Source organism: Eulemur rufifrons, chromosome 29 (genome assembly GCF_041146395.1).
Source record: "Eulemur rufifrons isolate Redbay chromosome 29, OSU_ERuf_1, whole genome shotgun sequence".
NCBI classification, from domain to species: Eukaryota; Metazoa; Chordata; class Mammalia; order Primates; family Lemuridae; genus Eulemur; species Eulemur rufifrons.
The window spans coordinates 6,687,157-6,710,345 of record NC_091011.1 but is presented as its reverse complement, the minus strand read 5'-3'; the positions used below and the strand labels follow the sequence as shown (position 1 = coordinate 6,710,345).

At 34.1% G+C, this 23,189-nt stretch overlaps 2 protein-coding genes across 2 annotated transcripts in view; one reads left to right on the top strand and one right to left on the bottom strand.

Moving 5' to 3' along the window:
- The window catches only part of ZPBP (zona pellucida binding protein), a 132,994-nt gene extending 118,879 nt beyond the window's left edge, over nucleotides 1-14,115 (bottom strand). The window contains exons 1-3 of the mRNA XM_069462305.1: nucleotides 13,940-14,115; nucleotides 11,904-11,984; nucleotides 3,026-3,151 (exon numbers count right to left, since the gene is read on the bottom strand). Coding sequence (XP_069318406.1) covers nucleotides 3,026-3,151; nucleotides 11,904-11,984; nucleotides 13,940-14,066 — 334 coding nt within the window. The 5' untranslated portion in view covers nucleotides 14,067-14,115. The remainder of the gene's footprint in view (nucleotides 1-3,025; nucleotides 3,152-11,903; nucleotides 11,985-13,939) is intronic.
- Nucleotides 14,116-16,481: 2,366 nt separating this feature from the next.
- Nucleotides 16,482-23,189, top strand: part of SPMIP7 (sperm microtubule inner protein 7) — a 50,506-nt gene continuing 43,798 nt past the window's right edge. The window contains exon 1 of the mRNA XM_069461629.1: nucleotides 16,482-17,252. Coding sequence (XP_069317730.1) covers nucleotides 16,694-17,252 — 559 coding nt within the window. The 5' untranslated portion in view covers nucleotides 16,482-16,693. The remainder of the gene's footprint in view (nucleotides 17,253-23,189) is intronic.

Here is a 23,189-nt window from a genome sequence, read left to right as displayed (position 1 = left end):
AGAGGAAATAAAAAAAGAAAGAAGACACAGCCAACATTAAGAGTGAATGAAGGCACATCACTATAGACCCTGAATACATTAAAAAAGACAATAAGAAAATATTACAAACTACTTTACACACACAAATTCAGCAAGATGAAAAATCCAAGAAGTTGGACAAATTCCTTGAAAAACACAAACTACCAAAACTCACAAAATAATGTGTTCCTACCTCAATGAAATTATATCTATGCACTCTGAAGTCAGACTTCAAAGACATATGACTTTAGGAAAGTACCTTATTCTCTTGATGCCTTTGTTTTCCCATATGTAAAATGAAGAAAATGGCTATATTTACTGTAAAGCATTGTGAAAATTAAATGACTAATATGTGTAAACTGTTTAGAACAGTATCTGACACATGGAAAATATTACGTGTGTTTATTATTTGTATAAGATTAATTGTGCTAAGTGAAATAAGCCAGACACTGAAAGATAGAAAGACATATGCATGATCTCACTCATATGTGGAATCTAAAAAAGTCAAATTCATACAAATAGAGTGTAGAATGGTAATTACAAGGGGCTGGAGGGTTGGAAGAAATGGGGAGTTGTTGGTACAAGGATACAAACTTTCAGTTGTAAGATAAATAAGTTCTGGAGACCTAATGTACAGCATGGTGAATGCAGGTAACAATAACGAATTATATATACTTGAGTAGATCTCAGGAATTCTCACCACACCAAAAAAATGGTTATTACGTGAGGTAATTGATATATCAATAGCCTGATGTAGAAATCATTTCACATTGTATAGCTATATCACAATATTACATTGTACACTTTAAATATATACAATTTTTATTTGTCAATCATACCTCAATAAAACTGGGGGAAGTGGAAGAAAAATGTAAAAAAAATTAAAATATACACTTTAAGAATACATACACAATTAGGGGGGTGGTAATTACATGAAGAAAAGCAAAGAAATAAATATTGTAAAAGTTCAGGGCAGTGTTTACCAGAGGGGTGTTTGGGAGAAATGAATGGGATTTTAAGACAGCTTATTGGAGGTTCAATAGTCTTGGTAATAGTATATCTTAACATGTATACTAGGTTCAAGGATGTTTGTTTTACTGTGCTTCATAACGTGCATATATCTTATATACATTTGTATATAACAAGTTAATTCATCAGAATAGTAATAGGGTTAGAGTCGGAGGTACAGAACTTATTGTAATAAATCCATTACCTTTGTAAATAAAAAATAATGAACAAAAGACAGAGAAAAAGAGAGACATACCAATTCTAAGACTTCTACCCTATGCTTCACAATACATCTAAACAACTTGAATATTTTTTCCAAAAGCATGTGCAAGTAATTACATAATTACATGATTTCTTTGGCTCAATTTCAGGGAAACAATCTAAGAATATTCATAAAATGATAACTAAAGTGCAAAGTAGTTTAAGCCAGAGTCCAAAAAGGCTTCTCTGTTTTTTGAACTTTAAGAAAATGAGGACTTTACCATAAAAATGACAAGAGTGATTAATAAGCTTTATGGTAGGCAGTAACTACGATGTGATATCACATTGAAAAATAAAATATAATTATGAAGTTAGAATACCAGAACTCCTTGAGAATAGATTTTATAAAGCTAAAAACAGTATATTAATACAATTTCACCCTTACCTGGAAATAGCTATAACTCTGAACACTTACTTTTCCATTGCGAAAGCAAGTAAAATAACATATTGCTCCTACTTAAAAGAATTAAGTGAATTATATACTATACTTTGCAATATCAACTGCAAGACCTGGCATGGCATCTTAGAGAAGACAAGGCTTCAAATTTCAATTTCCAAATCAACGAAGTAACAAGTGACAATAGAAAAATTCAGTACTTAAATGTTTCTATGTTTCAACGTACAGAATTTCAATATCAAATGTAAAATATATTTAAAATATGTGTGTACTTATTATGTGCTAATAACAGAGAACAATAAAAATAAAATTTGATTATAGTTCTAGTACTGGTTGCTTTTTTACCTAGACCACTTCACTGATTTGTATCAGCTGCAAAAACCTCTTAGGATTTCTGTAACTGAGCCCTGCTTATTTCATGAACACATGGGCACAATCACTCCTACTATGTTACTGTAGTGAAGCAAAGATTAAGTCTCATCTTTTTATCTCCCACAAAACCTAGCACAATGACATCTACCAAGTAGTCACTCACTAAATGAATACTGAATAATTTAAAGAACCACAACCTGACCTAAAGAGATTAATTCTTTAAAGCTTTTAAGCAATTAATATTTTAGAATCAATATAACTACTATAGAAATGTATTACTGAGATCCCTCAACTACATAAAAATGTGAATTAAAACATATTACAAAATAACTATTTCCTATAAATGTTTCTTTAGCAAGTCTTTGTATAAGTGTTTCTTTATTCAAAATAATAAAATTAAACCTGTAGGTTTTATCCATAGGCACTATCTCAAAACACCAACAAGGTTTAAAAAAAGAAAAGAAAACATGGTAAATAGAGCAATAAAGAAAAACTTCATCTGAGAGTATGAAAAAATGATCAGGTACTTCATGAAACAGATCATTAGGATGAAAACTCATTAGTCTGTCTTTTTAGCAAGGCTATAAACTAAAAAAGCTAAGCCAGTAGAAAAAAAGTAAAATATCCATTTCAAAACAACAAAATAAGAAGTTGAATAGATAAAATTGTTGCTCAAATCAATCATACAAACAGTAATTTCTATGTAGGGAAAAAAAGGAAAATTCTTTTGGAATATACGTGATTACAGAACTCTCCAAACAGTTCAACCTTCTAGTATGTCTTTATATCAAATTAAGATATATGAATAATGGTAACACCATCTGCATTGTTAGATCAAATTCCAAAGGGAAAACACGAGAAAAAATATTAAAGAAATGGATAAATGTACATGAGATGCAAACACTCTATTTGTTCTGGGTACATTTCCAATATATCTATGTAATTGCAATAATTGAAACAAAATCCTACCTGAAACAATTTTTCCTTTTGGCCCATGCCACTGGAACGATGGGTCTATCAGTTCGGCATTTCGCAGTCGTTGAGTTACACATAACACATGTGGGCTCCTTTGATGGAGCATGACATATACTTTCACTGAAAATATGATATTAAAATGTTTCAATAATATTTTATGTTACTTCTTTCTCTATAATGACTTACATTTTTGTAGTTTGGGTTAGGTGCTTTCACAGGATTTCTTTGGATTATTGTTCTTATTACTTGCTGATAAGAACCAAATTTCATCGCATTCTATGTAACTAATATTAAAAAATGCATGATGCATTTTATTTGTGTGTACATGTGTGTGCACATGTGAGTATGTTCATGTATGTGTGTATCATCAACCTGAGCATAATGTGTGCATAGCTCATGTACACTAAAAGAATATTTTATTCTGAGAATATTATTTCAATTATAAAGTATTCAGATAATTCTATATCTATAACTTATCTGTTTTTCAAAGACACCAAACATGAACAGAATTTATAAATAAATTATTTAGAGGAATACATTCCTTTGATTGATTTTAAATATTAAGCATTTTGCCTCCTTTTGCTTTAAAATGTAAAGAATCCTGATAATTAAGCAGAAAATAGTATTCTTTACGAAATACAAAAGGAACCCAGTAAAGACTCAATTGTTTTGAGTTTACTTAAGTAAACTTTCAGAAAAGGTTCCAACAACCCTTCAAGAACTGCATGCCAACTCTTCTTTATTCACTATATGCAAAGATTTTTATGATCCAGTAAAATAAAAATTGTTTGAGAATCAAAATTCTGCTTAATTTTAAAGACATTACCTCTAAGGTTTCACTACAAAGTATGATGTTTACTGAATGTACTATTAGGCATATATCCTTCCACAGATTAAGAAAGATTCCCTATATTCTTGGTTATTTGTTTTGATCATAAATTGGTATTGAATTTTAAGAAATGTTATCTCTATGTTGATTGAGGAGGTCATTTGTTTCTTTCTTCTTGAATATTTTAATGAAATGCTTGAATTATTGTAAGAGACTGCCTTTCTGGAATAAATCTAATTGGTCATGCTTTTTAACTTAAAAATTGTTAAATTTAATTTGCAAACATTTTCTAATGATTGTTGCAAATATGTTCATACGTGACTATGTATAATTTTCTTATATTATCATTTGTCCTTTTCCCATTTCAGTATCAAGCATTTATCATTATAAACATTTATTTAGTATTCATTATTACTTAGCATTTATTATTATTAAGGTAGACACCTAAGGTTATAGTGAACACATGAAATGAACCAGGTAGATTTCTTCTACAGATTTTTTCTGCAAGAATATGTAGGGTTTTTTTTCTTGAAAAACTGTATGGCTTGGTACCTTTTTTTTCTTGGCAAGAGGGGGAATAGGAAAACAAATTTTTGACCACTGATGAAGTGAATTTAATTGGTTACTAGTCTACTACGTAATTTCATCAAGTCTATTTTAGAAATTTATATTTTACTAGAGAGTTACTCATTTCAGGTTTATTAGTGTAAAATTGTTCAGAATAAAGTTATGATTTTTTAAATTTTACCATATATCATAACACTTTTTTGTACTTTCACTTATTCTCTTATAAAAATATTTGCCAAAAATTGTCTATTACTTTTGGTTCCATTCAACAGGTCTATTATTCTTTTGTCATTTCTTTCATTAATTTCTGTTCTCCTTTTTCTTATTTCTATCCTACTTTCCTCAGTTTAAATTTGTTTTCTCTTTTCTGACTTCTTTAATAAATGCTACCCCCATAAATTTTTAGTCCTCATTATGATTTCCTGGCCCTACTATTTTCACACCCTCTGCCCTAACCATGCCAAAGTAGCACATAGCATCACTTTTTGTGACTTTACTCATTTAAGTACCTAAATGCCTTCTTATCTTTGGAAACTCAGCACAAGCATAATCTTTTGCTTTGGTTTGATAGTACCTCAAGCCATTACCGTGCACTTCCTCTAGCCCCCACTAATCCCTGTACATATTTCAATCACAGTAAACAGTAATGAATCCAGAAGAATTTCCCAATGCAAGATGAACATACAAAAACAAATAATATTCTCCTACATTAACAATAGTACAATGAACCTTGTTATAGCAAAGAAGATAACATTTGGAGAACAATAAACAGAAGTTACTCTATAATCCAAGATCTCTGTGGGGAACATTTTCAGACTCTATCAGAAGATACAAAATTAGACCACAATGCCATAATCACAAAAGTGTACACTTATAAATTTAAAGGTGTTGATGTATCCCCACATTTATGTATAGAATCAACATAATTATAAGCAAAATCCCAGAAGAATTTTTTTAAAGAAACTCTTGAATAATGATTCTAAAATACATCTGAAAGGTTAAAGCTTCATAAATAGCTAAAACAATTCTATCATAGAAAAGCAAAGAAAAGTGACAAGAGAAAGGGTTATTGAGATTTATTAAAATTTACACTAAATAAAACAGTGCAGTCTGTTGTCAGAACAAAAAAATAGTAGGTCTCAGAAAAAAAAACAGATAGGTATAAATAACTAATATATGACAAAATTGGCACCTAAAGTCACCAAGGATAACATAATTATTAAATTATCGTTAAAAATTATCTCAATATGTATGCAAAGGTGAACTTAGATTCACACCTGGTACCATAAACAAAAATAAATACCAGGTAGATTAAAGATCTCATGGCAAATCACTGTCTAAAAACACATAAAATAATACTTTTATGTCTTGGGTTATAGAAAAGTTATGTTAATACAAAGAACACAAAAATAAAAATACTGAACTCAATTCTTTAAATATTAATAATTTCTGTCCAATCCTTTATAACATAGACAAAGTTCAGTGATCAACTCCACAAAGGAGTTATTTGCAACAAAGATAATAATGTATTTATAAATGGATTATAAACAATGTGAAAGTAACTCCTTTGAAAACAGCAAAGAATTTAATAGGCAGAGGCAACTTAACCCTCAGCTTAGCAAAAACAGAAAAGTTAGGTAAAATATCATGCTGATGAGGATGTGGGAAAATGGAACTCCTTAAGCACTGCTGGAAGAGGTGTGAACTCACGTAGCCATTTCGAAAAGCAATTTTAGTGAGATTCAGAATGCTCAGGTCCTACAATGCTGAATTTCTACTTCGGGATGTAATAAAACTCAGAAAACTTTTGAGAAGGTACAAAAAAAAAAGATATACAAAATGGTATTCATAATACACACAAAAAAATGGATAAACTAAACGTGCAACAAAAATGTAAATAAATGTTCATTGAATTAATGCATGAGTGAGAAAAAACAGAAATCCATGTGAAATGAGAAAAATAAATAAAAGGTGAACAAGTTAAAGAGAAGATGACAGATGCTAGTATCTTGCATGACACAAAAAACTCAAGAAATTCCAGGCACAAAAAAAAATCAGGCAGTCAGCATATTATGTAGCCACAACCAACAAAGTATCATATAATGATCAACTTTGTAACGTAAGAACTACCTGTTGAATTGAAATGGTAATCCATTTTTAAGAATAAATTTAATATTACCCAATAACAAAACAAATAAAAGGGAAATTAGTTATAGATAACTATTTTATAATTCAGATAACTATTTTATAATTTAAAAGTTGAACTTGGTGAAACCAACAAAAATATCAGAGTAAGGAACTCCAAAAATTATCTCCTTCATAAACCAATGAGAAAAAAGCAGAAATTGTTAGAATAAACATTTCTGACTCTAAAAATTAATCAAAGACTTGCAGTAATCCAGCAAACATTTATTCAAGAAAAACAATTCAATCTCTGTTATGGGTTGATTAAACCCTCCCCCACAAAAAAAAATTTATATGTTGAAGTCTTAATCCCCAGTACCTCAGAATATGAACTTATTTGGAGATAGTCTTTACAGAACAAATCAAGTTAAAATGAAGTCATTAGGCTCAGTCCAAATCCAATATGACTGATATCCTTATAAAGGAGGAGAATCTGAACACACAGACACATATAAGGGAAAGACGATGGGAAGAGTCATGGAAGATGGCCATCTATACGCCAAAGAAAAAGACCTGGAACAGATTCTTCCCTCAAAACATTCAAAAGGAACCAACCAAGCCAACATCTTGATTTTGGACTTCTAGATTCCAAAACTATAAGACAGTCCATTTCTGTTGTTTAAGACATCTGTGGTCCTTTGCTACAGCAACCCCAACAAACTAATACATTCCATAACAACAGTGAGCTTGTAGCATTTTAACCTGCCCTGCTCCCATCTCTCCTTCCCCAACTCTGAAATAGCCTTGAAAACCAACAGTCCGTAATCATAGTAAGAACCAGATGCCAGGCAGCCATTAGAGGGGGCAGGCGGGGTTAGAGTGATTTGAAAGCCTCTTTCCCAGAGAACTGCCATTATCTGGCCTGTCTGGCAGTGTCCCTGATCTCACTCACAATGACTGTCTTTATTTGACCTGACTTGGAGTTCACCTACTGCAAAAACGCTTTTCCCCAAGGGTATTTGTCAAAAACAATTAGAAGCCATCATTTAACTTTGCGACTGCCTGATACAGTGGGTAACAGTGGGGTAAACAATAGGCTAACCAAAAACCTTAAGAGGAAAAGCTGGGGAATGACATGTCTACAGGAGCTCTGAATCATTCTGACACATTTCTGGGAAAACAGAAGTCCACACTCATGCATAGGGTTGTGTCCATGCCTAGGACTGTGTGTATGCTCAGTAAAGACCAAGTGGACTTAAGTTCTCATCTTTGACTAAAACTGAGGTTCTTCAAAGCATAAAGTGAATAAAGTAGGGTTGTCAACTGCCTGGCTAAAAATTAAAGGTATGCCACAACATCCACAAAGGGATCCTCAGGAAAGACCAGGAAACTAATTGGCTCAAAATGTCTAATAAAATCTCTTTCTAATCATTAGCCTAACTAAATTATTTAATAATTGAGCAGATATTTCAGTAGCTATACATGATAAAGAATACATAATTCATTCAGCAGTCACTAAACAATGTCAGCAAATAGCAATAACATAATACTTTGAAAAGGAGGAAGAATCTTATTTCCGGAGTTACAATATTACTTTTTTCTTTTGTTTTTTTTTTTAGAGATGGGGAATCACAAATCACTCTGTCACCCATGCTGGAGTGCAACGGCATGATCAGTTGATCATAGCTCACTGCAGCCTCCAACTCCTGGGTTTAAGTGATCCTCCTGCACCTCAGCTGCCCAAGTAGCTGGGACAACAGTCACCTGCCACTATGCCTGGCTAATTTTTTAAAAAATTTTTTGTAGAGAAAGGGACCCACTATGTTGTTCAGGCTAGTCTCAAACTTCTGACCTCAAGCAATCCTCCTGCCTCGCTCTCCCAAAGCACTGGGACTACAGGCATGACCCACTGCATCCAGCCTTACATTTCTTTAAATGTCAAGTTTTCAACTAAAGATATGAGAAAATGCAGAAAACTAAGAAATTATGGCCATATGCACTTTTAAAAAGTAACCATTCGAAACTGCCCTCAAGGAAAACCAAATGTTGGACTTACTGGACAAAGATTTTAAATTAGTTATTTTATGTATGATCAAAGAAAACCATGTCAAATGTACTAAAGAAAAGTATGAGACAATGTCTCTTAAAAGACAGAATATCAATAAAGAGACCAAAATTATAAAAAATAACCAAAAGAAAGAATAAAAGTACAATAACTTAAATGAAAAATTCACTAGAAGGAATCAATAGATTAAGCAGGCAGAAGAACCAGCAAATGTGAAGACAGTTCAATTTTAGATTATCCATTCTGAGAAACAGAAAAAAAAAAATCAAATGAGAGAGATAAATGATCCAAAGACCTGTAGGAAACTCTTAAGCATATCAATGTATGCATAATGAGAGTCACAGGAAGAGGGGAGAGAAAGGGTCAGAAAGAATACTTACAGAAATAATGGTAAAAACTTACCAAATATGATGAAAAACATGAATCTACATATCCAAGAAGCTCAATGAAACTCCAATTAAGATAAACTCAAAAAGATCCATACCCAGATACATCATAATCAAATGAACAAAGTCCATAAACAGAGAATATTGAAAGCAGTAAGACAGAAGCAACTCATCACATAAAAGTGACCCTCAATTAAGAGCTGATTTCTCATCAGAAGCCATAATGAAATAGAAAGTCTAAATAAAACTAAAAACAAGTAGTGCTTAAGTCAGTAATCAAAATACTTCCCATCAAGAAAAGTCCAGCACCAGATGTATTCACTGGAAAATTTTATCAAACAAAGTGGAATTAACAACAATCCTTCACAAATTCTTCCAAAAACAGAAGAGGAGGGAACACATACCAACTTGTTCTGTGAAGCCAGATTTACCCTAAAACCAAAATCAGACAAGGACATCACAAGAAAATTATAGACCAATATTGCCAATACTAGCAACCAAATCCAGGAACATAAAAAAGGATTATACATGATAATCAGCTGAAATTTATCCCAGGAATGCAAGGCTAGTTTAAAATACAAAAATCAATGTAATGCATCATATTAACAGAAAAAAAGACAAAAAACACATGATCTACATAAATGTGGAAAAAGCAATTAAAAAAACCTAACTTTTCTCCCAATAGAAGCACTCAAGAATCTAGGAACAGAAAGGAAAAACCTCAACCTGATAAAGGGTATCTAAAATAAATAAATAATCACAGCTAACATCATACTTAATGGTGAAAACTGGCATCAGTTTTATACAACATCAGTATGAAAATATCAACTGTATTTCTAAACACTAGCAATGAACAATCTAAAAACAAAGTAAAACCATTCCCTTTACAATAGCATAAAAAATAATAAAGTATTTAGGAATAAATCTTCAAAAAGAAATATAGGACCTATACACTGGAAAACTACAAAACATCATTGAAAAAAATTAAAGAAGACCTAAATAAATGGAAAGACACTCCAAGTTCATGGACTGGAAGAATTAATATTGTTAGAGTGCTAATACTCCTGAAATTGATCTATAGATTCAATGCCATCCCAGCTAAAATCCCAATGGATTTTCTGCAGAAATTGACAAACCGATTCTAGAATTAATATGGAATTGCAAGGAATCCAGAGTAGACAAAACAATCTCAAAAAGAACAAATCTGAAAGACTCACATTTACTGATTAAAACTTACCATAAAGCTACAATAATTAAGACAACAACGTAATGGTATTACGATAGACATATAAATAAATGAAACAGAATTTAGAGTCCAGAAATAAATCCATACATCTGTGGCCAACTGCTTTTAAATAAGGGTGCCAAGACAATTCAATAGAGAAAGAATAGTCTCTTTTACACCACTTGTGCTAAAACAACTGTATATCTGTAAGCTAAAGAATGAGTATGGCCTCTTCTTGCACCATATGCAAAAATTAACTCAAAATGGATTGAAGGCCTAAATGTAAGAGCAAAAATTATGAAACTCTCGTAGGAAAACATAGTAGTAAAACTTTGTGACCACTGACTAAGCAATAATTTCTTAGATATGACACCTGAAACACCAGCACCAAATTTAAAACAGAAATTAGAAGTTTGTTTCAAAGGACACATTAAGAAAATGAAAACACAATCCAAAGAACAGGAAAAGACATTTGCAAATCATATATCTGATAAGGGTCTAGTACTTAGAATATATAAAGAACTCTACAATTCAACAAAAAAGGCAAACAATCTAATTTAAAAATGGGCAAAGGACTTCAATAGGCATTTCTGCAAAGTATGTATCCACGTGGCCACAAAACACATAAAAAGAAACACATCATTTGTCATTAAGGAAATGCATATCCAAACCACAATGAGATAACACCTCACGTACACAGTAGGATGGCTATAATCAAAAAAGATGGACAATAACAAGTATTGGTGAGGATGCTGCAAAATTTGAACCCTCATACATTGCTGATGTGAAAGTAAAATAGCTCAGGCTGAGTTTGGCAGCTCCTCAAAATGTTAAACATACAATTACCATATTTCCCAGAAATTCTACTACTAAGTATATACCCCAAGAGAAGTGAAAACATATGCTCACATACAATAGAATATTATTCAGCCATACCAAGGAATAAGTACTGAGACATTCTATAACATGGCTGAACCTCAAAAACATTATATACTAAATGAAAGAAAATAGACACAAAAGACCATATAGTGTATGATTCCACTTACATGAAATATCCAGGATAAACAAATCTATAGAAACAGAAAGTAGATTAGTGGTTTCCAGGGCTGGTTTCCATTGCTTAATGGGCAAGGTATTTCTTTATGGGATGATAAAAATGTTGTGAAATTAGATAATGGTGATGGTTGCCCAACCTTGTCAATATACTAAAAACGACTGAACTGTACACTTTAAGGGAAGAATTGTATGGCATGTGAATTTACCAAAACAAAAAAAATATATGCAAAAGAAAGTTGTAGTTGCTATGCCTCATGTGACTACCGTAAAATCTTACGAATCCAAAATCTTTATGATTTGTAGATCTCATTTGAAAACGTTCTAGCATATTTGAACTACATACACTATTATAATTATTACATAGTAAACAACACTTTATGCAATTTTATATAACTTTTAGAAATAATGATTCTTTTTGTACACTTAAGCAGTCATAGCATACATAATTAAACCTGAATAAATCTAAGTACATGGAAAAAACTTTACTCCACTTCTGTAGAAGGAAAAGGGCCTTAGAAGACTAGGATAACTGGAGAACATTAACCTGTTGAACAAGACTGATAAAATCTTTCAAATGCTAATAACTTTCTTAAAATTATGGAAAATCTATTTATGAATACCTGGAAAATTTGATGATCCCACTATTTTCACTGTATCTTGGGTCAAGCGAAAAGCTCTTGGTAATCGAACCAAATATCCAACTATTAAAAACAAAAAGAAATGATTACCAATTTGCCTCATTAGAAAAAATTCCAAAATATTCAAATAGCATCATACTATAGTATATTTGATTTTGGTTGAAGGGGAAAGCCATAAATCAATCTCCCCTAACAGATAATTTCTCTATTCCAACTCTACTCCCCTTCATATGCTCTGATAAATGTAATCTACCTACTGCTTCTCTCTATTATATCTTATCTCTGGCTTTTTCTACATCCACTTAAATACTCTCTCCATTTTTAAAAGTTCCAATCTCCCACCATTCAAGACCCAATTCACAAGTTTCTTATCCTTCAAAGTTCCTGTTTGTCCTTATTATTTCTTACGTGCCATAGTACATCACTAGCAACTCTCTAATAACACTCATCCTACATGTATTATATTTATATCATTTTCCTTATTAGATTATAGCTCCATTGATAGTGGGATCAGTGTTTATGTCAACTTAGCAAGAATCAATATCAAACACTATACCCTGTGCATAGTGAATATCAAGTAATAATTGTGAAATATATCCTGATATTCATCAGTCACTTTTGAAGGAGTAAATGTTACGGGCATAACAGTGTGAACAGAAAAGTATGAGGGGCAGTATAAAAATACAATAGAGCATTATATCCAAATAACTTTTAACAGATATGGAGTAAAGTGCAAAGAAAAAAATATGGTATTCAATGCCAGAAGATCTGAGTTTAAATCCTAATTCTGCCACTTATCGGTTTTAAGAAAATCACTTTAAACTCCAGGAGCTTCAGTTTTCTCATATGCAAAATGGGACTACTAATTCCAGCCTTACAGAGTTATTATAATAACTGAATATTGTATAAACTGTAAAAGGCTGCATAAGTATGAAAACTTCATTAGTCATAGCTTACATATTAAGACATTGACTGCTTATTCTATTTCTTATACACCCTAGGTCTAATGATGTTACTGGATCAAAAGATAGCGAGGTAAAATTTTTAAACGAAAACACACACTTTCATACCTAGTACAAGACCATAAACCATGTTCAGGAAGCATCTTTCTCCTGCATGGCGATTAAAGGGTATTGGCTATTCTCATAATCAAACATGAATGATCTTTGGATTCCTGATATCTGGACTTCAACAAACCTTGTAGTCTCCGATCCACTCCATTTCTCTCCTTTCTCTTCCCTATCCCATGCCAACCTCTACATTTCTTCTACATTTATATTCTTGGAGTACTTTTTTTTTTCATTCTCCCTTATTTGAACAATTTTTAGCATTTGAAACAAATCTCTTTCATGCTTTTTATCAATTCTGAGATTTTATTTTTAAGAAGTCTAGAATTTGAACACAAAATAATACAACCAAAACCATTCTAGTTAAACATCATTTAAATTAAACTCTCATTTCTTTATGCAGTGTTTGTTCATCAGTATCTCTAATGCATTTTGAAAACAGTATGGAAAAGCATTTCAATTCTTTAGATGTCAAAACATTTAGATGTCCGAGTATTTGCCGCATTTTACATCTAAAACCAAAAGATGGCGCTCCACTATCACAGATAATTTCAAAGAGGCAGAATGCCTACTCCTTTGAAATAGGAGGAAAAGACAGCATTTACATTATTACAGAGTGCACACACTGAAATGTAGAGCTGGAAAATGACCCATAAACTGAATTAAGAAATTTATTAACAAACCAGTTTAAAACTTCAACTGCGGATGTTTTAGTAAACTTCTACCTGTACATTATTAATTCCCCAGTCATTTGCTCTTCTATATAAATGCAGACTGCCTTTGTACAACTTCTACACAAAATAAATCTTTCTTGCCAGGTATAAGTAGCGAGTAGAGTGTTTCTTTACATAAAGGGGGTGCACGTGACACAAGAAAAAGCAATTCTCAGTGGGGGAGGGGGAATCAAGGTTGCTCCCGCGGAGCCCGTCGCCAGGTGATACCAACCCTCACCTGACGGGGGCGCCCTCACAAGGAAGGCAGAGAGAAAGAGGAGGACATTGGCCCGGGATAGCAGGGAGCCCACGTCCCGGGCCCGCCGCCAGCCCCGCCGCGCCCGGCCAGGGGCCGAGGCCTCCATCCACACGCCACCGTCGCCTGCCGAGTGTCCGCGCAAAAGGACGTTACGCGGCTCGCGCCCACCCGCTGCCGGAAGTTGGCGGGCTGCGGACCGGAAGGAAGGACCGGACGGATGCCGCGGCACTTCCGCCAGGGCAGTCGGCCAGTGGAAGGTCTTACTTTCCACACAGCTGAAGAGAGGAACACTTGCTACCTGTGCTGAGAGACCACTGGGCCTTCGGGACAACGCTGTGACTCAGGGAATCCTCAGGAGCATAAGCGACCTGTCGAAGATTCTGGAGCTGGCAAAGAAACATTGGGCCCCAATGTCCGCGCCTTTATTTTCGTGTGGCGTTTGTGGACAGATGGAAGGCCCTTTTTATAAGCCGGGACGTAGCCTGAGTCTCAGCATTTGAGGGCCAGTGGGAACAACAGATAGAATTTATGAGTTAAGACACGTACAACCCTCAGAGTATTGCCTGGATCTAGTAATGTCAGCAACTAGTATTTGATGGATGTGTGGAACTTAATTGGGAGATAAATGCAACACAAATCTAGCGGAAATTAAAGATAAGGCCTTTAGTCCCAGAAAGAAGCATGATGGAAAAACGGAAGAAATGACCATAGGTGAAATGGATTTTCTTCCATTACGCAGCCTGGAAGATCATCTCATATCACCTAAATTCAGAAAAACAGAAAACCACCTGTCAACTGTGGGAGACCAGACTATGTCTCCCTAAAATATGAAAGATTGTTCAGCTGAAGACAAGAAGCAGCAGATGCAACAGACCTCTCTTTCCTCCCTCTTTTTGTCTAAAAGCAGGACATAGATTTACAAAGACAAAAGGTATCTTCCTTCCCCCCAGGGAAAACAAGAGTTAACCACTGAAAACAACATCAGACTCTCATCAGCCTTCAGGTGATACCAGATTAATTAATATTAACAAGCTTTACTAACCTTTGTCATTTATTTGCCTTCCCCTCAAGTTGCTGCCTGTAGAGACTCGAAGTCCTTTTCTTTTGTCACATTTTGCTGTTCTTTGCTGAAGATGCTATATAAGCTAGAATTCAAAGCCACCTGTTTGAGAACCTATTCATTCTCTTGGTGTCTCCCATATGTAAGTAAAATATACATAATAAAATTTCTGTTTTTTTTTTCTTGTTAATCTGTCTTTTGTAACGAGGGTCCATTCTAATTATGAACCTGTGGAGGTTATTATTTTTTCTCCTACACAGCCTAAGAGAGACTTTATAACCAGAACTTGTTTTATAGAAATTGAAAGAGAATCATGCCTCTACTTTTCTGCTGCTGGAATGATTTAATCAATGAGAACACGCCTGTGGTAGAAATAAATATTACACAGTTGGTGCAAATACATTGAATGAACTCTGAGAAACTAAAGACAGAATGCCTAATAGTAAATGAATTGTCACCTTTAAAATGAAGAAATGAGTGATCCTGAATGGACTAAAAAGTGTCACTTGATGCACTGTGTTCTGGATGAGGGATTTCAAACTGATACACTAGCCACCTAATTCAGCTTTCCCACCTCTCTAAGAGTATATCTCAAAAATTTAATGATTTTAGGTGGGGCATAGGTATTCTGGTTTTAACAGGGATTGGATATCACCACCTCTTGCTGTTGTACAATTGGTCTGACTTACATATTATGTGCCTGGCTCTTCAAAGATACAGTCTTGCGTGTTTTGCATTTTTGCTGCACTAAGGTGTGATGCTTTATCCCCAAATTCTAATATTTGGAATTCTTACAGTAGCAATTTTCTTTCATGCAAGAAGAAATTATTTAGTGGAAAAGAATGTTTAAGTGACCTGGTATATTAATGATTTAAATGACATTTTATGTGTAGACTAATAACTGATATCCTATTTATAGTAGTTTTCTAAAATGAGTTTACAAAATTACTCTGGGTATCATAGTAACATTAAAGGATGTAAAGATAATGTAGAGCATGTAAAGGATGAACCTGCACTTTTGACTGTAATTTGAAAATTATTTTCCTTAAAAATTAGATACACTAATTCAACTTTACTGTAATGTCTATGTTTTGCAGTGCATTTAAACTTAATGTTTATTTAGATAGCAAGTGTTATATCTAGAGCATTCATACATAATTGTAATTACATATGTACTTTTAAAAATATATTATCACTGGATTAACTTCTTTATACTCCTTAAATATATTTTATACACATAAAGTATCAACTTATGGAAAATTTTAAAAATAAATAAGTTATCACAGCTTTTCTGAGCATTAGGGAGAAGAGTATCATGAAAATATCACTCTCAAGGCTATTTTGATTTTCTTAAGAATTAAATTATGAAGTACATAATAAATGGTTCAATGTGTTAGAGTTCTAGCTGTTACCAAGCAACAAGCATTCTGCTTTTTTTCTTCTGCTGCTATGTTCCTTTACTGCCCTATCCTTCCTTTGGTGGAGAAAAATAATTTACCTTAAAAAAGAAAAAAAAAAAACCCTACTCTACCAACATTTAGAAAGCTGAATGAATAATTTTATACTATATTAACCCTCATTTTCAGTTATTGGAAATATAAGAGTTTATATTGTTAAAAGAATCATCAGAAGTACTTAATTTATAGTTATCAAAAATTCTAAAGAGAAACGCTATGGACACGGAGGTTCAGTACACACCTGGAAAGATAAGTATCTCTAAAAGGTCCATCCTTTCAGGAACAAAGGCTGTTGAGAATATAGATTACCCACACTATTGTGACCTCTTAAGAAAAATGAATATGCCTTTTGTGAAAGGATTTGAGGACAGACATTCCTATGGCAGATTTGAAAAGAAATGCAACCCTTCTTTTCTTAAATTTCACCCTTACCCGCCTTCCGTCCTGCCAGACTATCATGTACACTATCCTTATCCCCCACCATATGGGCCACATTACCCATTATTTCCACTTCGGGATGACGTGCCTTCAGGTGATCCCTGTTCAGGGTTTATGAGTCCTGGAGGTGATGCTGATTTAAAGCCTGGCATTGGCAGAACCATACCAAACTTAGTGAGTTACAGTGATGTGAAACCTCAACATCGAGTTCCCAGACCAGACGCAGGTTTTCAAACAACAATAAAAAGGCAAACAATTCTATCAGAAGAACTGCAACAGGACAGGAGATGGAATTCCAGGGAAGTACCAGACATTTCCATCAGAGCAAGACTTGGAGGTAAATAAAGTGACATTTACTTTATATTTTTTAAATATTCGAACAAGGGAGGAGAGTAAGGATATAGGATTCAGTATGTTTGTGGTTAAATTAACATAAAATTATAAAGAACTGGATAAGATTTTCTTATTCTTAAATTCCATGTTGTAAGAAAAAAGTAGTGAGAATGACAAACCATTTATAAACTTATATATAAAACAAAATTTTGTTTTTTAAGAAAGACATTGATTAGTTTAAGTGACCAACCCAGAATGTATAACATTATTTATTGCAGACATATGGATAAATTTATTTTACTAACAGGGAATTTATGTATCACTTTGATAATTGTACATTGAGCCTCCTTATCTGTTTCTCTCCCTCAAAAAAATTAATTTGCTGATGGTTATGAAAGAGTTGGGTTACAGGGGCTGAAATAAAAGGGGTAAGTAGTGGAAAGTAAATATTTTGGGTGCAGAAAGTACAGGAGCTGAAGAGAAGCAAACTCTGCATAAATAGCTCCACAGCTCTGGAGGCAGGATTGATCACCTCTTGCTGACATCAGTATCAGGTGGTTTCTCTGTGAGAACTCCCATAGATGGTCACAGGCCTGGCCCAGAAGTGATAAGAAACACCTCCAAAGGGAAGCCACAGGGACTATTTCCTGTATGGAAGTTGTCTAGCAGGCAGGGAGTGAAAAGAGATGAGCATCTTTGAGCGTGTGAAAAGGAAAAGGACAAATGTTGTAGCAAGAGGTGTTAGGCTTGCTCTAGTATCAGAGATTGCACCACCCTTCCACAGATCCTCTTCAGCACCCAGCCATAGACTGGAAGACTAAGAGAAAAATGTGTGGTGGAACAGTGAGGCCACCATATGTTGAGGCAGTGGGGATTCATGGTTTCTGCCACTCTTCCATGGAGAAAGAAGGTTACAAAGAGTCTAAAAGTAAAGGAAAATGTAATAAAAATGAAAAAACTCACAACATAACTCTCCCCTGCCTCACCCTCCACATATCCATTTTTGAACCAGAAGGAGGAATTTGGAAAGATGTAAGCAGAGGGTGAGTTTTGCTTTTAATCTGCAGTCCAGTTATTGCCTTACCAAGTTGGTTTAGGGAAATTCTGAGTTTATTATGGAATTTTCATATAAAGGGTATAAATGAGATTCAACAACCTATCTTGACAATAAATTATAATCCATTGGAAATATGATCTAGGAAATATGGTATTACTGAGAATCAAATCCACTTGTATCTACAAGTGACAGATACTATCTTACATGCTAAAAATTTTGCCATTGAGGAAACCACTGTTAAGTCTAGGTCCCTCCCACAGACACAGTACATTTAACTGATTCTGATTTTTCTAGTCTGTCCAGAAAGTAGCTTAAGCTCAACCTTCACTAATATTTCAATGTATAATAGCATTCATTATCAAGAATGTTTCCTTAAAGGAACTGAAGTTATTCTTCCCATTTTAGGCAAAGATGCCACATACCTTGTAAACAGAAAACCCCAGTCTAGTATAATCTTTAAGAGAACATTGTTGGTTTATTCCTGTAAGTTCTTTTAAGAGTGGACTCTTAAAACGTTATTCCAAGAAATTATAGGTTGAAGAATGATTTATCCTAGTAAAGTTAACATGATTAAAATGGTGTTAATGGACTTTGGACCAACAATTTGTAAACAAGTTTAGAGTCATCCTGTGTATTTAAATGCCTGAATCAGTACAACAGAAGAATTCAGAGGATAGACTCCCTGGGCTCAAATCCCGGCAAAAGCTTACTTGCTATATGACCCAGGGCTAGTTACTATTTTCATCATGCCTGTATATCCTCATTTATAAAATTCACATAATAGTAATACTTTATAAAGTAATAGTAAGGGCCATTTGATGTAAAAATACCTGACATATAGAAAGAAACTAATAAATGTCAGATTGTATAAAGTCCAGAATTTTCAATTCCTTCACACATAATTTGGGAATAATAGTACTTCCCTTACACAGTGGTAAGAATTAAATGAACTAAGACATGTAAAGCACTTAGCAAAATCCCTTAAACCCAATAAAACGTTCAATTAATAGTGGCTGCTATTATTAGCCATTAACAGTTTCAAAGAGTAATACCTACAGTTTGGGGAGTGAGTTCAATATAATTTGTTCTGGGCTTTCAATGACTTTGTAGATCCTGGGAATAATCATTAATTATAAATTATAAGTACTTTCAGGTTTTAGAAACCCTAAATATATGAATACATTATTTCTAATATATGTTTTGATGAAGAAGGGCATCTCAGAATTAATTACATCACAAACCAGCACTCTTTTCAGTGGACTTTCACAAAGATCATAGCGAGATTATAAAAGATTATGTTTCTGATGTATTCTTGCCCCATTCCAACCTTGTCTAGATCTTTAACTGGGTTCGGTACTTCCTTTGTTGTTCCAGCTGGCTCTCTCTATCATCTCCCAATCAACTATTCTAAACTTATGCTAATTACATTCAAACCTTTTACTGGATTCTGCCATTTATTGCAGGAGATGATCCAGTCTTCCTTATCACAGAGAAAATACAGTTTGTCTATTGACACCACCTTGATCTTTCTCCCATTTGGCCTCCTGATATCAATATTTATAACTCTGTGTGTGTCTTCCTTTTTTTAACCATTGTTTTACCTCAGGCTACTATAACAAAATACCAAACGCTGGGTAGCTGAAGCAACAGCCATTTATTTCTCACAGTTCTTGAGGCTGGGAAATCAAAGATCAAGGAATAAGCAGATTTGGTTCCTGGTGAGGGACTTCTTCTTGGTTTATAGAAGGTTGCCTTTTCCCTATGTCCTCATATAGCAGAGAGAGACAGAGACAGAGAGAAAACACACTCTAGTCTCTCTTCTTCTTAAAAGGACACTAATCCCATCTTGGGGGTCTTACCCTCTTGACCTCATCTAAATCTAATTATCTCCCAAAGATCTCACCTCCAAGTAACATCACATTGGGGGTTAGGGCTTCACCATATGAAGGGACACAAACACTCACTCTGTAACAACCATCCTAATCATTTTTTAAGCATATAGTTCATTGGTATTAAGTGCATTCACATTGTGCAACCATCACCAGTATCCATCTCCAGGACTCACTTCATTTTGCAATACTGATACTACTCATTAAACAATAATTCCTGGTTCCCTCTTTTCCATGGCCCCTAGATGCCACCATCATATTTTCTGTATCTATAAATTTGACTACTTCAGGTTCATCAAGTAAGTGAAAGCATACAGTATTTGCCTTTTGTGATTGGCTTGTTTTGCTTAGCATAATGCCCCTCAAGTTTCATCCATGTTGTAGTATATTTCAAAAATTCATTCTTTTGCAAAGCTGAATCATATTCCATTTTGTGTATATACTACATTTTATCAATTCACCCATTGATGGACACTTAGGAAGCTTCACAGTTTGGTTACAATGAATAAAACTGCTATGAACATGGGCTTACAACTTTCTCCTTAATACCTTACTTTCAATTTGAGGAGATATATAACCCAATAGTAGAAATGCTTGATCACATGTCCATTTTATTTTTAAATGTTTAGAAACTGCCATACTGTTTTCTATAGGGCTACATCATTTTTATTCCCACCAAGAGTACATAATTCCAATTCCTTGCATTAATGGGGTAAAGCTGACTTGATCATGATATATAATCCTTTTAATGTGCTATTAAATTCTGTGTGCTAGTATTTTGTTCAGGATTTTTGCATCAGTAATCAGGAATATTTTCCATCCTCAATTTTTTTTTAACTGTGAGGAAAATTGGTCTTGAAATTCTTTAAATGTTTGATAGAATTCACCAGTGAAGCCATCTGGTCCTAAGCTTTTCCTTGGTGGAAAGTTTTTGATTACTACTTCAATCTTCTTTTTTAGTTATAGGTCTGTTCATAGTTTATATTTCTTCATGACGCAGTCTTGGTAGGTTGTGCATTTCTAGAAATTTGTCCTATTCATCTAGATTATTCAATTTGTTGGTGTAAAATTGTTCGTTGTACACTCCTATAATCCTTTTTATTTCTATAAAATTAGAAAACTTTCATTTCTTATTTTATTTGGCCTTCTCTATTTTTTTCTTAGTCAATTTAAGTGTTTATCAATTTTGTTGAATTTTTTTAAAGAACAAACTCTTGGTTTTATTGATTTTCTCTTTTGATTTTCCATTTTCAATTTTGTTTATATATGCTCTAATCTTTGTTATTTTCTTCTTTCTGCTGAATTTGAGATTAATTTTTTCTGTTTCTTGTTCCTTGAGGTGTAAAGTTAGGTTGTTTCTTTGAAATCTTTCTTCTTTTTTAATGTAGGTGTTTATTACTATGAACTTCCCTCTAAGGCTCTGCTTTTGCTGCATACAATAAGTTTTGGTATCTTGTGTTTTCATTTTTGTTTGTCTCAAGGTATTTTCTGATTGCCTTTTTCATTTCTTCTTGGATACAAAGAAGCCTTTTGTTTAATAGTGTATTGAGTAATATCCTAATACTTATGAGTTTTCCATTTTCCTTCTGCTATTGTTTTCTAGTTTTATTCCATTGTGATCAGAAATGACACTTGGCATGATTTCTATCATATTAATTGTTTTATGAGTTGTTTTGTGGCCAAACGTGATCTATCCTCAAGAATGATTTGTGTGTCCTTGATAAGAATGTGTATTCTGCTGCTGTTGGGTGGAATGTTCTGTATTTGTTAGATCCATTTGGTCTATGTTTTATTTAAGTCCTCTATTTCCTTATTGATCTTCTCTCTGGATGTTCTATCCATTATTAAAAGTGAGATATTGAAATTTCCTGCCATTATTGTATTGATGTCTATATTTATCTTCAATTCTGATTCTCTTGACCTTGTTGAGTATCTTTATGACAGTTATTTTGAATTTTCTGTCAGGTAGATCATGTGACTCCATTTTGTTAGGGTCAGTTTCTGAAGATTCATGTTCTTCCTTTGTTTCGAGCATCTTTGCCTGATTTTTCATTTTCCTTGACTCTCTATGTAGGTGTTTGTGTGTTAGACAAAGCAGGCACTTCTTCTGGTCATCATGAATTTGCCTTGTAACAGAGAAGGACTTCAACTATCAGCTTGGCCAGAGATTCCAGGTGCCTCTTCCAAGAGGGAAGCTGAGAGCTGGGATTTTCGTTCACTTTCTCTAGACCGAGGAGGAATAAACCATGGTGCCTATTAGCCCAAAATGCCATTTCCATTCTCCCCGAGGCAGCTACACTGTGCTAGACCTATCAGAGTTTCAAGACTGACAAGACAGATGCTAGTTCTTTGGGAAACTCCAGAGAAGCTGGGGTGCTGAATCAGCTGTTTATACTCTGGCATCTAGATTTATGGTGGCCACTCTATATCTAGACCTATAAGCCCAGAAGCATGTGTCCAGGTGGCTAGCCTGTGTTGGACCCATCAGAGCTCCAGGACTGGTGAGACAGATGTTAGTTCTTTGGAAAATCCCAGAGAAGTTGGGGCACTGGGTTAATTCTTTCTCTTCCAAGGTGGAAGCTGACAGCTGAGATTTTGTTATCTGTTCACTCTGTGCAAAGCAGAGGAGATAATCTACGGCACTTACCAGCCCAAAATACCACCTCTGTTCTCTCCTGGGTCACTAGACTGTGCCAGAACCATCAGGGCTCCAGGAATGGTGAGACAAAAGCTGATCATCTGGAGAGCCCTCTTGGAAAAGTTAGGGTGCTGGGCATGTAACCCACCCATTTCCTCCTCTAAGAGAATCTGGGAGTGAGGGAGTCTCTTCCTGATTGTATGGAATTGCACCAGGGTAAGGGACTCTGCAAGAGAATGTCCCACCTGAATCTCCACATCAGTTTCAGTGAGTCTGGTTTTGCACTCTCCTGAGATGTAGAAGCCTTTCACTTAGTTTCTGAATTTCTCACAAGGGGGATATGTCCATGAATTATTG